Raw genomic sequence first — 13,667 nt, forward strand, 5'->3', positions numbered from 1 at the left:
TTTGCAGAACTTTTTCAGATTGATTTCGATGAATCGTTAATCCGTGCAATCGACCTCTGCGATCTTATAAGTGGGCGAAACCCTTCCGGTAATTGACAATGTTTTGCTGTAAATTTGAAGCATATAAAGTTGGATAATTTTTTCCTATTGCTGCAATAACATCATTTCTTAATGCTTGTGATTTGTTTAGTTTTGACCACTGCAGTGGCACTTCGCTACGGTAAAATGCCCCGTATTATCCACGCCTTTTTGGACCCTAAACCCGGTAGAATATCGGTCGGTAACCGACCCGCATTTCCTTTCCAGGATATCTTGAAAAATAGTAAGAAAAACCTATTCCGTGTCAGAGGGTGCCACCAAATAAAGGATCTATGAAAATGGAGTATGGAGTCTCTCAGATTCTCCCCTGGAGCTTTTGGAAAAGGCCCGTCTAGACACCAAAACTAATCGAGTGCCGTATAGGACACCAGCCCTTTTGGTTACCAAGATTTATTGGAAACTGCCCGATTGGATCCCAGCGGTGTTTCGGGCACTGCCCCATCGGGCCCCAAAGATTGACTAACCATATTCAAATGCAGGATGAAAACCTAATTTGTTAGATGTGAAAAACTAATGCTGTAATGCCATTTTCAGACGGTTCATGGAAAACGAAAGATTCTTCTTTTTGGTTTTGGTCGAAATTTAATCGAACCTAATTTATTTGAAAACCAACATTATTAGACGTGGAAAAGTAATGCTAAAGTTCCGTTTTCAGACAGTTAACGGAAAACGAAAGATTTTTCTTTTTGGTGCTATTCGAGCATTTAATTATATATTCAGACAATCTTTGGAGCCCGATTGGGCCGTGTCCGCAACACCGCTGATGTCCAATAATTCTCGATGTTCAATCGGGGTGCGTGCAACACGGCCTTCGATTAGTTTTGGTGTCCAGTAACGCTGGTGTCCAATCAGCTCGTATCCAAACGGAGTTTACTCGAGATTTTCATCGCTATACAGAGGTGAAATCGCCTGTGTGTAAACAACCATAGATACACTAGTGAAACATTAACTATACTCAGGCGGAATTCGGTTTTCCTCACGCTGTCAAGTAGCTTGTTTATTGACAGAACAATTCAACTGATAAAAATCATATATTCCGTTCTAAATCGTAAAGAAGTTATTAGCAGATTTGCTTGTAGTGTATTCAGAAAAATTTAAGTGAAGATGACTCTAGATTTCCAACGACTGTTGTCCGAAAAATGAAATGAATCCGACACGATCTTCGCATTTACACCTGTGTACTCTTTCCTCAAACTTGTAGCAGCTGATTTGTATGATTGGAAAATCTGACAATTCTTATCCAGAGATTAAAATCTTGGCGATCGAGTGGGTCGGTAATTGAAACCATCATAATGTCTCAAACCCATTCCGAGCTGAAGATTCCATTGTACGTAAAACGAGTTCTAGACGCGAACGAGCTGCGTGAGGTAATTACGTAATGACACGGTGCGATCGGATCTGTGTTAAATGTTTTTTTTTCTCCCCGTATAATATTGCGCTACCATTGAGATGGGATTGGGAATTCGATAAACAGTGTCGGCATTGATACAGTCGAATCAGGAGTCGAAGTAATAAGTGGAAGAGAAAAAGGAGGGTGAGGAAGTTGCGTTACAAGAATTATACTTATACTTGGATGTTTATTTATATACCCAGAGATCAAGGCTGGTTCAGGCTATCTATCAACGCCGCGATCTCCGCAGACTCTATAGCTCTATATAACGACCCAAAAAATAGAGTAAAGCAAAAAAGTAAATAAGAAAGAAAAAAAAAAAAAGAAAAACATACTCGTACAGTTTGGAGTAGCGTTTATTTCGTAACAGCTCGATATGTTAATATTAACACATCAAAGAGTTATTATTTCTTATTCGTCTCTTGGAGCCAGTAACCTCTTCCAATATTCGAATCAGGATGCGAATTTCACGCAACTTGTTGCACGTGAGAAAGAAATACAATATCTCGTATATTCGTATATTATGAGATATATTATTATCATTATTATTATTCTCGTTGTTCACGAAAATCAGGTAATCGAGAAACCGAGTTTCTTTTATCCATCGGAGAAGGAATAACAGTCCTCGACTGCTTCTCTCAGATAGCGTCAAATTCATCCTGACTAACTACTGTGGGCGAAAATTGTTATTGCAACGACTTTGGCAGGGCTATCTTACTCGCCACGCGACCCTTCGACTCACATCTTTCGGTATTTAAGTCAGGTTTACCGTTTTAGTAATGCTTTCTGTGCAACCCAAATACGCCAATCTCCTCTCCACGTTCATCGATTTTTCCGATAAGATGCTGAATGGGCAGCGTTGGCTCGGCTTACTGAATAACGATATATTCGGTTTTGGGACGCTTTTTTGTTGACATGAATCTTCATTAAGGATCAGGTCGAAGTATCGAATTTTTGCTTTTTTTTATCACGATATTTGCCTTCGAAAAAAAATGAGCAACCGTTCTCTTTCGATAATTTTTGGGATTCAAGATGTATTTCAAATCCGGTACAAACTGTTTTGCTCAATTAAGCTAATCGAATCTTCTTGATTTCTCGTCGAAAAAAAATCGATTTATTATTATTTATTCTGCGTCGCAAAGATTCGAACTTCGATGATTGCAATCTGTTTTTTCCTTTCTCTTTATCGGCATGTGAGAAAAAAAATTTGTTTTTACTGTGCTAGCTTGTAATAAAACACGTTCTAAACCCCGCTGTGAGGATCTTGAAAATATTTCAGAACGACAAGTAATCAATTTTTTATCATACGCGCCAAGTTCTGCGTATAATTCAATTAACGAGATAATATTTAAGCTTCGTAACACAATTAATTATTTCCTATACGAACGAATCTTACCCCAGTGAAAATTTTGGCAAAATCTCAGCTACAATATTGCAAATATATCAGGTGGAAAAAGTGTCAATTGTATTTTCTGTCCTGAAAACTGCACTCTCATCTCGATTCCGCGATTTTATCGAGAAAAATGAAACATGTTCCAACCCAATAAATTTTTATATCAAAAAAGGAAATCCGCTACAGATTTCTTTTTTTCTTTTTTTTCTCCCATTCAAACAGAACTTTTTTCTATGCAACATGATCTTTTAGCGTTTAACAGAGTTCCGGGGATTTTCGATTGGACGTTGCCGAGGGAAAACGTGGACGTGGGGGCGAAATGGGGGGCAAAAGGGGCCAAAAGCATAAAATTAATCTCCCGATCCCGGCTGTTGGCACGCTCGCACAGCTCGGATCGCATTTGTCAACAAGGAACGGGGGGCGACCGCTCACCGGATTAACAACATCAAACACCTTCCTCCTGGACCAGAGCCGAGACCCCCCCGTAATTATAGAGACGTCAAAACACCGCGTTTCGGTTTTAAACGCACCTAAGTACACATTGGCCATTCGGTGTATCGGCGCCGATGTAACGTATTTTCATTTTTCCCCGAAGCCGGACGATTTAACGCTGGTCGGTCGTTCCAACGCATTCCTCGAGCTTTTCTTTTTCTCGCTTTTCACCCTTTCCTTCTTCTTCGGCCGCTATTCCGCAGAGACGCTAGACGGTGAGATCGCTCTGATCAATCAAACATGGCTCTCGATCAGCGCAGAGCCATTGATCGATCAATTGTTTTTAGAGTCGATCGATTAGTTGACAAAAACTATTCATCCGAAGGGAATAATAATCGGTTCGTCGAGAGGAGACTAATTGAAAAAATAATGAATCAAAAGGGTCGATTCATTGGAAAAATAATTAATTGAACGGATCGATTAATCGATTCATATTTAAAATTTTTTTTTTTTACTGTCAGTTCATTGATTAGTTCGATTAGTCTATTGATCTGAAAAACGACTAGTCGATTAGACAGATAGTCGTACTCTTAGAATAAATATAACTACATTTAGTGATTCGCTCCAAAACGTTAACGCGTGGCATAGAATTACTATTTCTTTTCCCTTTTGGCATATCCATGATTTCATTGATAGAAAATATCAATTTCCATTTCTTCCAGCGTTCGCTAAATTCCTTGTGATATGTATTAGAAATTTTTCATTTCACACGGCGAGTCCTCATTGTCATCGTCGATAATAAAAACGATCAAGCCTTTCCAAAAAACAAAAATTTCAATTTTTTCGAGTCCTTGTGTTGATCGGAAAACGTTACGTGATATGAGAAATTACGATCATCTTGAAATTTGCGTCTGAAATACTGCTATATTTTCTCAATCATTAAAGTAGAAATTGGCTGTCGGTGATTGCAGATAATAGATCGATTTTTCGAGTTAATTTTTTAAGTTTTTATTCCAGGGATCGTTGTATTACGTCAATTTTTTCACTTTCGCTTACTTTTGCCAGTTGTATAAAATGATTCGATTCGATTCAATTGATATGAAAAAAGCAACTCTTCATCGAACTCAATATTGAGTTCAAATCTCGCCAAACATTATTTTCCTTTTCTACTATCTCGTCACTACTTGATGATTGAACAGACAGACAATCGAATAAGTCGATCCTTTCGTTTGGTCTAAATTAAACAGGTGTCATCGCTAGATAAAAAATCCAGAAAAAACGAGAGAACAAGAAAAAAAAAAAAAAAAAAAATTGCACCGAATTTCTGCGCGGTCTGTGAAGCGATTCCTTCTTGTCGAGAGTTATAATCCTCGAAGCGGCTTGTATCTGGAGATCGTTCCTCGTGCGAATGCCGGGAATGCCGTTCCTCCTCCGAGAGATGATAATAATTGTTGGTTTTCTGTCAGAGTTCGCATATAATACCTCCTGTATATCTTCATTGAAACAGGGCTCCTGCCCTTATAATAGCTGACAGGGTATATAACGCACAGTCATGAGAGATCACACACATAGATTCGCGTTTACAGAGTGTGGAGGATTAATTTTCTTTGTCCTCTGAACTCGTAGGCGGAACCGTTTACTCGGTTCGATAACTTCCCACCGTTTAGAATTAGCACGTTAACGGGGTTGGCTGGCCAAAAATCTATACGTTTTGTTTACTCTTCATTAACAGAAAAGATTGGCATTCAAAAGAAAAAGCTTTGGTGTCGATGCTTCACTCCGAATCGCTTCAAAATTGTCAAAAATTTGGCCGATTCGTTATATTTCAACTCTACGATGTTTGATTTTATTCGGGAGACTATTTTTTACAAAATCACACTGCAAGGGTTTTTCTTATTTTTTAGCAGTCGATTCGATATTGCCATTTGTTGATCGTAATTGAATATCCAACAAAGCCGATATGAGAAAATAAAGTGTTGCATCAAATATTTGGAAAATAGTTTTTTTTAGTATTTCTGTACTTTTATCGAAATCGTCACTATGAATTTTTCATCATCCATCAGGTATTTTCGTTATTAATTTATAAAAAAAACTGCGCAACGCAACGGCTTTTTGTTTCAATCAATTTCTGACTCCCTCGTTGAATGATGAAAAATCCAAGTGAGGTTCTTTTTCTAGCTTTGTATTATTTCCCCCGTCGTAATATACAAAAACAAAAGTGAACGGGAGAAAAATAACATCGTCGAGCTTAACACCCGGCGCTCTCTTTTTAAAAAAGCTGCGAAGCTGTTAATTTCTGTATCGCCGTTAACTTGTCATCGTGGTTCTAATTTCTTTCAGGATTCTCTAAGCGCATAGTTTATGGAATTGTGTGTATATACTAGAGTGTTTAAAAAAAACCGACTATTTTTTTTTTTTCGTAGAACATTGAAAAATCTTCCGAGTGTCCCTCAAAAATGACCTCTGTAAAATATGAGCTCTTATTATTGATATTTAGAGGTGGCGATTCTCAATTTTCTATTTCCCATTTAAATAACATGGGAAAAAATTTTTTAAAAATTTAGAATTTTATTGCTCGAAAACGAATCAGTGTAAAGATATAAACAAGACATATTCTTGCAGGAAATTTTACGCTCTACAAAAAAGATCTGAATAAAGATTTGCGTAAGGTAAGTCGTTTCGGACTTATCAGGCCTCAAACATGGAACCGTTTGAAATAATGATGTTATTAATTTATAAATGCTACAAAACTGTACAATACTATTTGTAACTAACTAACTGCTACAATAGTATTTAAGTGATATGAGTCAGTTTTGTAGCATTTATAAATTAATAACATCATTATTTAATACTATTTAAGTGATATGAGTCAGTATTGTAGCATTTATAAATTAATAACATCATTATTTAATACTATTTAAGTGATATGAGTCAGTTTTGTAGCATTTATAAATTAATAGCATCATTATTTCAAACGGTTCGATGTTTGAGGCCTGATAACTCCGAAACGACTTACCTTACGCAAATCTTTATTCAGATCTTTTTTGTAGAGCGTAAAATTTCCTACAAGAATATGTTTCGTTTATATCTTCACACTGATTCGTTTTCGAGCAATAAAATTCTAAATTTTTAAAAAATTTTTTCTCATGTTATTTAAATGGGAAATAGAAAATTGAGAATCGCCACCTCTAAATATCAATATTAAGAGCTCATATTTTACCGAGGTTATTTTTGAGGGACACTCGGAAGATTTTTCAATGTTCTTCGAAAAAACAAAAATAGTCGGTTTTTTTGAAACACTCTAGTATATACACACAATGCGGTTCAACGTATACATACATAAATATCATGTGTCTAATTTTCTTTCTTTTTTGCTCTCTCTCTCTCTCTGCATCCAGGTTTCAAATCCGAGAGATTATTTGTGTTTCTAGGAGGGGTAAATTTACCACTTTCGTGGGTTTTTTTTATCTCTCTGCCCTTGTTATTTATACTTTCGCATAAAACCTTAAGGAGCTGTTGTTCGTTCAATACGTGCGCTGGTAGAAAATTTTCTACCATATCTTCTAGCACTGTATAATTATTATTTTATAGTTTCACCTACGTCTCTGATTTGAGTTCGAGTAAAATTTTTTGTGACGAGGCAGGCAAAATTCACACGTATTTCATTCACGTAACAAGCTGCAAAATTGTTTCGCAATTAGAGTCGATCCATATTTATTCATTTTTTTCAATTAACGATTAACGAAAATCTGTGAAGAAAATATCACCACTTTACGAAAGCCTCGAAAAGTTTCACAGCTCCAATACGTAAGCTCCTTAAACTTTTCGTAATTACGGAACCCCTGACGAATTTTTTTTTTCTCTTCCATGAAACTTTTCCTCGCGTGGCACTGATTATAATAATTAATTATGCATGATCAACCCGTAAGTTGAATTGATTTTCCCGATTTTCAAAACGTTTCATCATAATGCGAAGACTTGAACAAAACTTCCAGCGTTGTATAGTTACTATAAATTTCTTGTGGAATGGGTATCGTTACAATGACGTTTTAAATATTGTTGGAATTACAAGAAAATTTAGTACAGGTAAATACTTAGTATGATTACCGACATTTTTTGAATGTAGCAACAAAAAATCTCTTGTTTGTTTAATTGACGATGTTTTTTCAATCAAGTACTAGGCATTGGCATTAATTTATTCTTTCACAAATATCAAATTATCATAATGGTTAGAAGAAAATTTCGTACGAGTGACAATAACCAAAAAGAATAGTAACACATAAGTATCGGATTTTTCGTTTACGGCTAAACGAAACTAATTTTCACTTCTTACAATTAGCCAAAACCACATTTTTCGGTTATGATAAAAAATGGAGGTACAATTAAGGGAGGACTCCGGTAAAATTTTGAAAATATCAAGTTTTCCGTTCTGGAAGTAACTGAATAAGATGTAATCAAAAATTTCTTTCACAACATTTAAATTGTGGTAGAATGTGGTCGAAAAGAAATTATTAGCAGCGAAAGACAGGAAATTTTTTTCCACGGCATATGCTACAATGTAACTCAAATCTTGCTGGAAGGAATTTTTGGCCACATATCTTCTAGTCATTTAAAAAATGAAAACCTTGGTGCTATTTTCTCGTCGCGCGTCGGGATCAGTCGAGAGATCGACAAGGAATGAATTCGTAAAGGGTGGATGGGGGGCAGCTGCGCCCGTTTTAATCCGGGGAGAAGCCTGCGTCAGGGTCCGGTCGAGATTTCTGTCGGCATGGACGGTAATCGCACACAAAGACGAGAAGTGAACGCGTACGTAGCGCTCAAATTCAAACAAGCATTTAAACCGAAATGTTTAATAATCCTAAAGTCAGGCCGGACGTCACGCGTCACGTGCTTCGCGAAGTCCGACCGAGATTAACTCGATTCAATTAATAACCGACCCATGCATCACAGGGCGATGTCTTCGGGACAACTTTCGACATGCTTCGTACGCGTATTACTTATTATTATACAATTATATCCTGGGGATGATGCGATGCAATTTTATTCATTGTATTGTAACGCCGTTCCTTCGCCTCCTTGGACGAATTACTCAGAGCTGTGAGATTATATTATATTATATACTTTTCTTTTTTTTTTTTTTTTTTTTTTGTGGTCACTCATTTGATCTAGAGATTTGTTTCATATTCGTGAGATTTTTTTGTGTACAAAAATTAAAAATTTTAATTCACTTTCCCAGCTTCGAAAAGTCGGTTCAACGTAAAACGAATTTTGCGGAATTCAAGACATTGCGATATCAATTGTATGAAAAATTTGGAACAGAAATTTTATAAATGTTTGAATAGCGTTTTTATACTCCGGGGTTGAAAAATCGAAATAACGAAACGACTACAATCTGATTGATTTGTTTATTTTTTTTATTTTTTTCCCTTAACAAGGAAAAAAAAATATATATGTACAAAGCTTGAAAATATTTTTAACGCGTATCTTTCGAATAGTTGTATACAATTAATAATTCAATCATCATCGGAAAATCGTGAAACGATCAAAGATCGTAAACATCCATATCGGCATGTATGAAAAAACGACCAACATAAATATACAACTTCTCTACATACCGTGGATAAAATGGAGAAAATAGAATTTTCAACACGTTGACTTTGGAAAATTTTCAAAGAATAATTTTCCCGAGGTCAAGTATCGTTAATTAATCGTTAATTATACGTACTGGGATCCAAAGTGTGAAGTTCGGCATGTTTTCCTTTGAGAAAACTGGGGTGTTCACCTTAAATCCTTGAAAATTATCGGGCAATTAAACCGAGGCAGCTCGCAGAAGAAAAGAACGAGCAGCAGTAGCAGTGACCTTAGAAAGGTGAGACTTGTTGGCGGCGTTATCGATCAGCATCCTTAGGTGAGAGAGGGTCGAGGTTGAAAAATAAGAACCGGAGAACGAGAGCGGAGCGGTGAGAAAGAGAGATAGATTGATAAAGAGAGAGAGAGCGAGAGAGAGAGAGAGAGAGAGAGAAGGCAAAGCCGTGGGGGCAGAAAACTTGAGGAATCATCGTACGTGATCAAAACTGTTTTCACAATCAAGATCTCGCCTGAGTCGGGGGGCCCAGGACTTCGATCTTAAACAAATAAATTCTACCGTCGCGGGATAAGGACCTCCGTTTAATAACAATAACAACACACGCGTTGCGGGCAACTTCAGCCTGCTTCAGTCAAGCTCAAAGCCACAGTTAACGAACTAACCAAATAAGACGTGAACTTAAATAGCGCGTAATAATCGGACAGCTTCGTAAATTTGGTTCGAGAAAAAAAAAAATGAAAAACAAAAAATAACCTATTGATTGGTGTGTTTTGAGGGGTCGGAAGATGGAAGCGTCACAAAGACGAATTTTTTTAGGCGCAAAAATGTGATTCACAGATTTTATAAATGCGGTATGTTCAAGTATGGAAAAGTCAAAGTATAGAAGGGTCAAAGTATAGAAAGCCGAAATATATTACCTTGAGAACGAATAAGAATATACGTAGTAAGACGAACAAATTGAGAGCGTTAGAATTCTAAATATCATTTATATATGCTATCTATCATTTTGAGTTTCTATAGTGTGAAATACTATAAAATACATTTTTGCGTTTCTGAAAATTCTATATGAAACCCTTCTATCTTCTGCCATCAAAATAATTAAATTTTTTGGTATTCCATTCTTCAATTTCTAGTCTCTTATTTTCTTGAGTATGTATGGCGAAGACCTATGGAAATTTTTTACACTACTTTGACCGGATAAACTTTCGTCATTCGATATTTATTTTCACTTCTTACGCTTATTCCAGCTCACTTTATGTCTTCCATTTTATTACTCTTGCTTCATCTGATTTTCCTCATATTCGCTTATCTTGTTTATCCTCAGTATTCGTTCTATTCCTTCTCCTGTTCTCGACGTTATCGTTCTTGCTGTGAGTTCTGGATTCTTCGGATTTTCTCTGCGTTCCATTTCCATTATTTGTTGCGGTTTCTCTTGTTTATCATTAAATTTAATCTCCATTTTTCATACTCTTCTGTTCCCAGTATCAGTTTCCTCTTCATTCATTGCAGCATCTGAATTTTACTACAACTTTCGTCTTTACACCTTTATCCATTTTTTTTATAATACACTTTGCTCTTCGCTTAGTTTTTCATCAATTTAATATTACTCCATCTTACCTTCTTTCTCACGTGTTTCCGCAATAACTCTTTAACTGCCACCAATTTCAAGTCTAGAAATCATACCCCTTAGTAAACGAAAACTATACGCTTTCCATGAAGTTCAAAAATCGAACCTCCCTCTTTCCGTACAAATAAAATTCCTCTCAACCCTCCTCTTCACAGTTTTTCCCGTGCACCCTGTATCGGATTGCACGGAGAAAAAAAATTATGAATGGCAGGCATAATTTTTTGTAATCCAGCTATATTGTATGGTTAAAATAGCAACTAGCATACTATATAGATTTTTCATTTCAAGAATATGATATTGTGAGGGTTATCAAATTTGGTATTGTAAAATTAGCAATACCCACAGTAAATAATCTGATCTACTGAGATCAGCAATACGATTTGATCATGTCATGGATGTTATTAGTTTAGTTAACGATATCGGCTTAACAATATTTGCATAGTTGCATCTGGTATAACGCGTTTTAGATATGACAAATGACGTTTCTGGGGTAAAGCGAAAATCTGCTGCGACTAATTATATTTTTCCAACCAGAACGATACGGTCGATAGTTTCATATGATTTCTCTCCGTGTGTATACGCGTAAAAGTTATCAAAAGGTCAGTTGATAGGGCTGAGATTTCGGGGCGAATTCTCTCGGGTACCGGATCTCCGCAGCATCCCTTCGCCTCTCCCCCCCCCCTCCCTCGCCCCGCCCTCTCCACCCTTCCGCCCCTCCGATCCTCCATCCCTTAGCCGTAAGCGGGGGCGGGTGCCCCGCTTGACGATCGAGTGTGCGAGCGCCTTGGCGCTCAGTAAGCGGCCAGCCGCCACAGAGTACGGTTCGTTCGTTCGTTCGTACGCAGGCACGGTAATCTCAGGTGCAGCTCGCGCGTTGGAGAATCACCCGAGTGATATCCACCACCACCGAAAGTGTTATAAGTAAGTGCAACTGGCTTGAGGTTGATGTTAAGTATAACAAAGGTTACCACGAGGAGTGCATCGTCGCCTGGAACAATCGAGTCGGAACACCCTGATCATATTCGAAAGCTTCGGATCCTCTTCGAGGGACTTCCGTCGTTGATATATCGCGAGTGAATGGTGAACAGTGATTCAATGTCGCGTTCATCGCATTAGTTGGGTGCAGGTTCGATCAGCGGCCAAGAGTGCAGGGGTGTCCGTAAGGTAGCGCGATTGTTAACCGCGGGAATTGGTAAAGTCACATGGGATAAGGGTGGACCGAAACCTAGAGGCCTGGACCGATAACCAACACCGTTGTTGTAACCGGAGTCATTACACTATTTGAGGGTACTGCCATGCAGGCAGAGCCGCGGTGCTAGTTGGAAGATCGTAGTCTCTTCCGGGTCCGAAACCCAGCGATAATGGCGCGGGTCCAGACCCTTTCAAACTGCCTTGCACTGCTGCTGGTGGTCGGCATTCGACTGGCCGAGGCTGGGGGCGAGGGTTACATGAAGATGTTCGCGGCCCAGCAGAACCCCGTTGATCCTTGCTTCGACGAGGACAGACCGCGGCGGTGCATCCCTGACTTCGTTAACGCGGCCTTCGGGACAGCCGTCGAAGCATCATCGACGTGCGGAAGTGGTGGACCGACGCGTTACTGCGACGTCTCCGATGTTCCAGGGGGCAGTCCGGGCCCCTGTCACGTTTGCGACGACTCAACGCCGCGGCGGCGGTTCCCCGCGAGTTACTTGACCGACCTCAACAACCCTAACAACATCACCTGCTGGAGGAGCGAGCCTCTGGTATCGTCGCAGAGCTTTTCGGCGCCCCCGGATAACGTAACGCTGACCTTGTCGTTGGGGAAGAAGTACGAGCTGACGTACGTCAGCCTCCAGTTCTGCCCCCGGGCCGCGAAGCCGGACTCCATCGCCATATACAAGTCCATGGACTACGGGAAGACCTGGCAGGCCTTCCAATTCTACTCGTCCCAGTGCCGCCGCGTCTATGGGAGGCCGAATCGTGCCACCATAACCAAGGCCAACGAGCAGGAGGCACGCTGCACGGACAGTCATCGGTACACCGGAGGCGACGGACTCGCACCCGTCGGACGCATAGCCTTCAGCACCCTCGAGGGACGCCCGTCGGCTTCGGACTTCGACAACTCGCCGGTGCTCCAGGACTGGGTTACCGCGACGGACATCAAGGTTGTTTTCAACCGGCTTCACCTCCCCCATGGTCAGGAAGAGTTCGCGCCTCAGGAGGAGATCCAGACGGCCGAGGAGACCGGCGTTGTCAAGGAGCTTAGGAAGGACCTCCAGGAGCGTGCCAAGGCCAAGGGCCATTCCAAAGCCCAGTTCGCCAAGGCTGATGGGCTCGAGTCCGCTGGACCCACCGTACTTCCGTCCGTTCAGGTGATCGGACCACAGGAAATGCAGTCCAACGACGCTCTGGACATCGACGTTAGGGATATGAGCCTCGTCACCACCACCGTCATCACGACCACATCGACCACCCTCGCTCACCACTACGCTGTTTCCGACTTCACCGTTGGCGGTCGGTGCAAGTGCAACGGGCACGCGGCGAGGTGCGTTCCTGACAAGGAGGGCGAGCTCTTGTGCGATTGCAGACACAACACGGCCGGCAGAGACTGCGAACGGTGCAGGCCTTTCCACTTCGATCGACCATGGGCAAGGGCCACTGCCAAGGAGGCGAACGAGTGCAAGGGTGAGTTGTTTTTATTCGCAGACTTTGTAGCAGTAAAATGTGCGTTGGCGAAAGTTTTCGTCATTTCCTGTACCTACTTCAGGAGGGAATGTTGCTTCGTTTCTGTTTCTTTGGCTTTTTATCACTCCGTATAGGCATTTGTTGCTTTTTGGTCAGTTAAGCTTATTTTTAGAGTCTGGTAACGACCGATCGTTACATGCGTAAGGAGGAGAATGATTGAAATCCTCATCAAATCCAATACCATGGTCAAAGCTAACGACAACTGATCAGATTGATAAAGTTACTTCGTAGTGGATGCGATGGTACGATTTGGTCGATTCCGTGGCCTCAAAGTTTTGCGCGACTCGGATAGAAGGGTATAAACATTTGTACATTGCACCCTTCAATATCTAGATATTATAAGTACGACTCTGAACCGTTTTGAACACTGTTCCCATAAAGTTCGAGATATTCGCAACTTGCGTAGGCGTAAACC

General features: G+C 40.0%; 1 protein-coding gene across 3 annotated transcripts in view; it reads left to right on the plus strand.

The window, feature by feature from the left end:
• The first annotated feature begins 10,928 nt into the window (after positions 1 to 10,928).
• LOC124179841 (netrin-A-like) overlaps positions 10,929 to 13,667 on the plus strand; it is a 130,096-nt gene continuing 127,357 nt past the window's right edge. For all 3 annotated transcript variants that reach the window (XM_046564642.1, XM_046564643.1, XM_046564644.1), the window contains exon 1: positions 10,929 to 13,192. In XM_046564642.1, coding sequence (XP_046420598.1) covers positions 11,890 to 13,192 — 1,303 coding nt within the window. In that variant the 5' untranslated portion in view covers positions 10,929 to 11,889. The remainder of the gene's footprint in view (positions 13,193 to 13,667) is intronic.

This window comes from Neodiprion fabricii, chromosome 4, assembly GCF_021155785.1.
Source record: "Neodiprion fabricii isolate iyNeoFabr1 chromosome 4, iyNeoFabr1.1, whole genome shotgun sequence".
In the NCBI taxonomy this organism is placed as follows: Eukaryota; Metazoa; Arthropoda; class Insecta; order Hymenoptera; family Diprionidae; genus Neodiprion; species Neodiprion fabricii.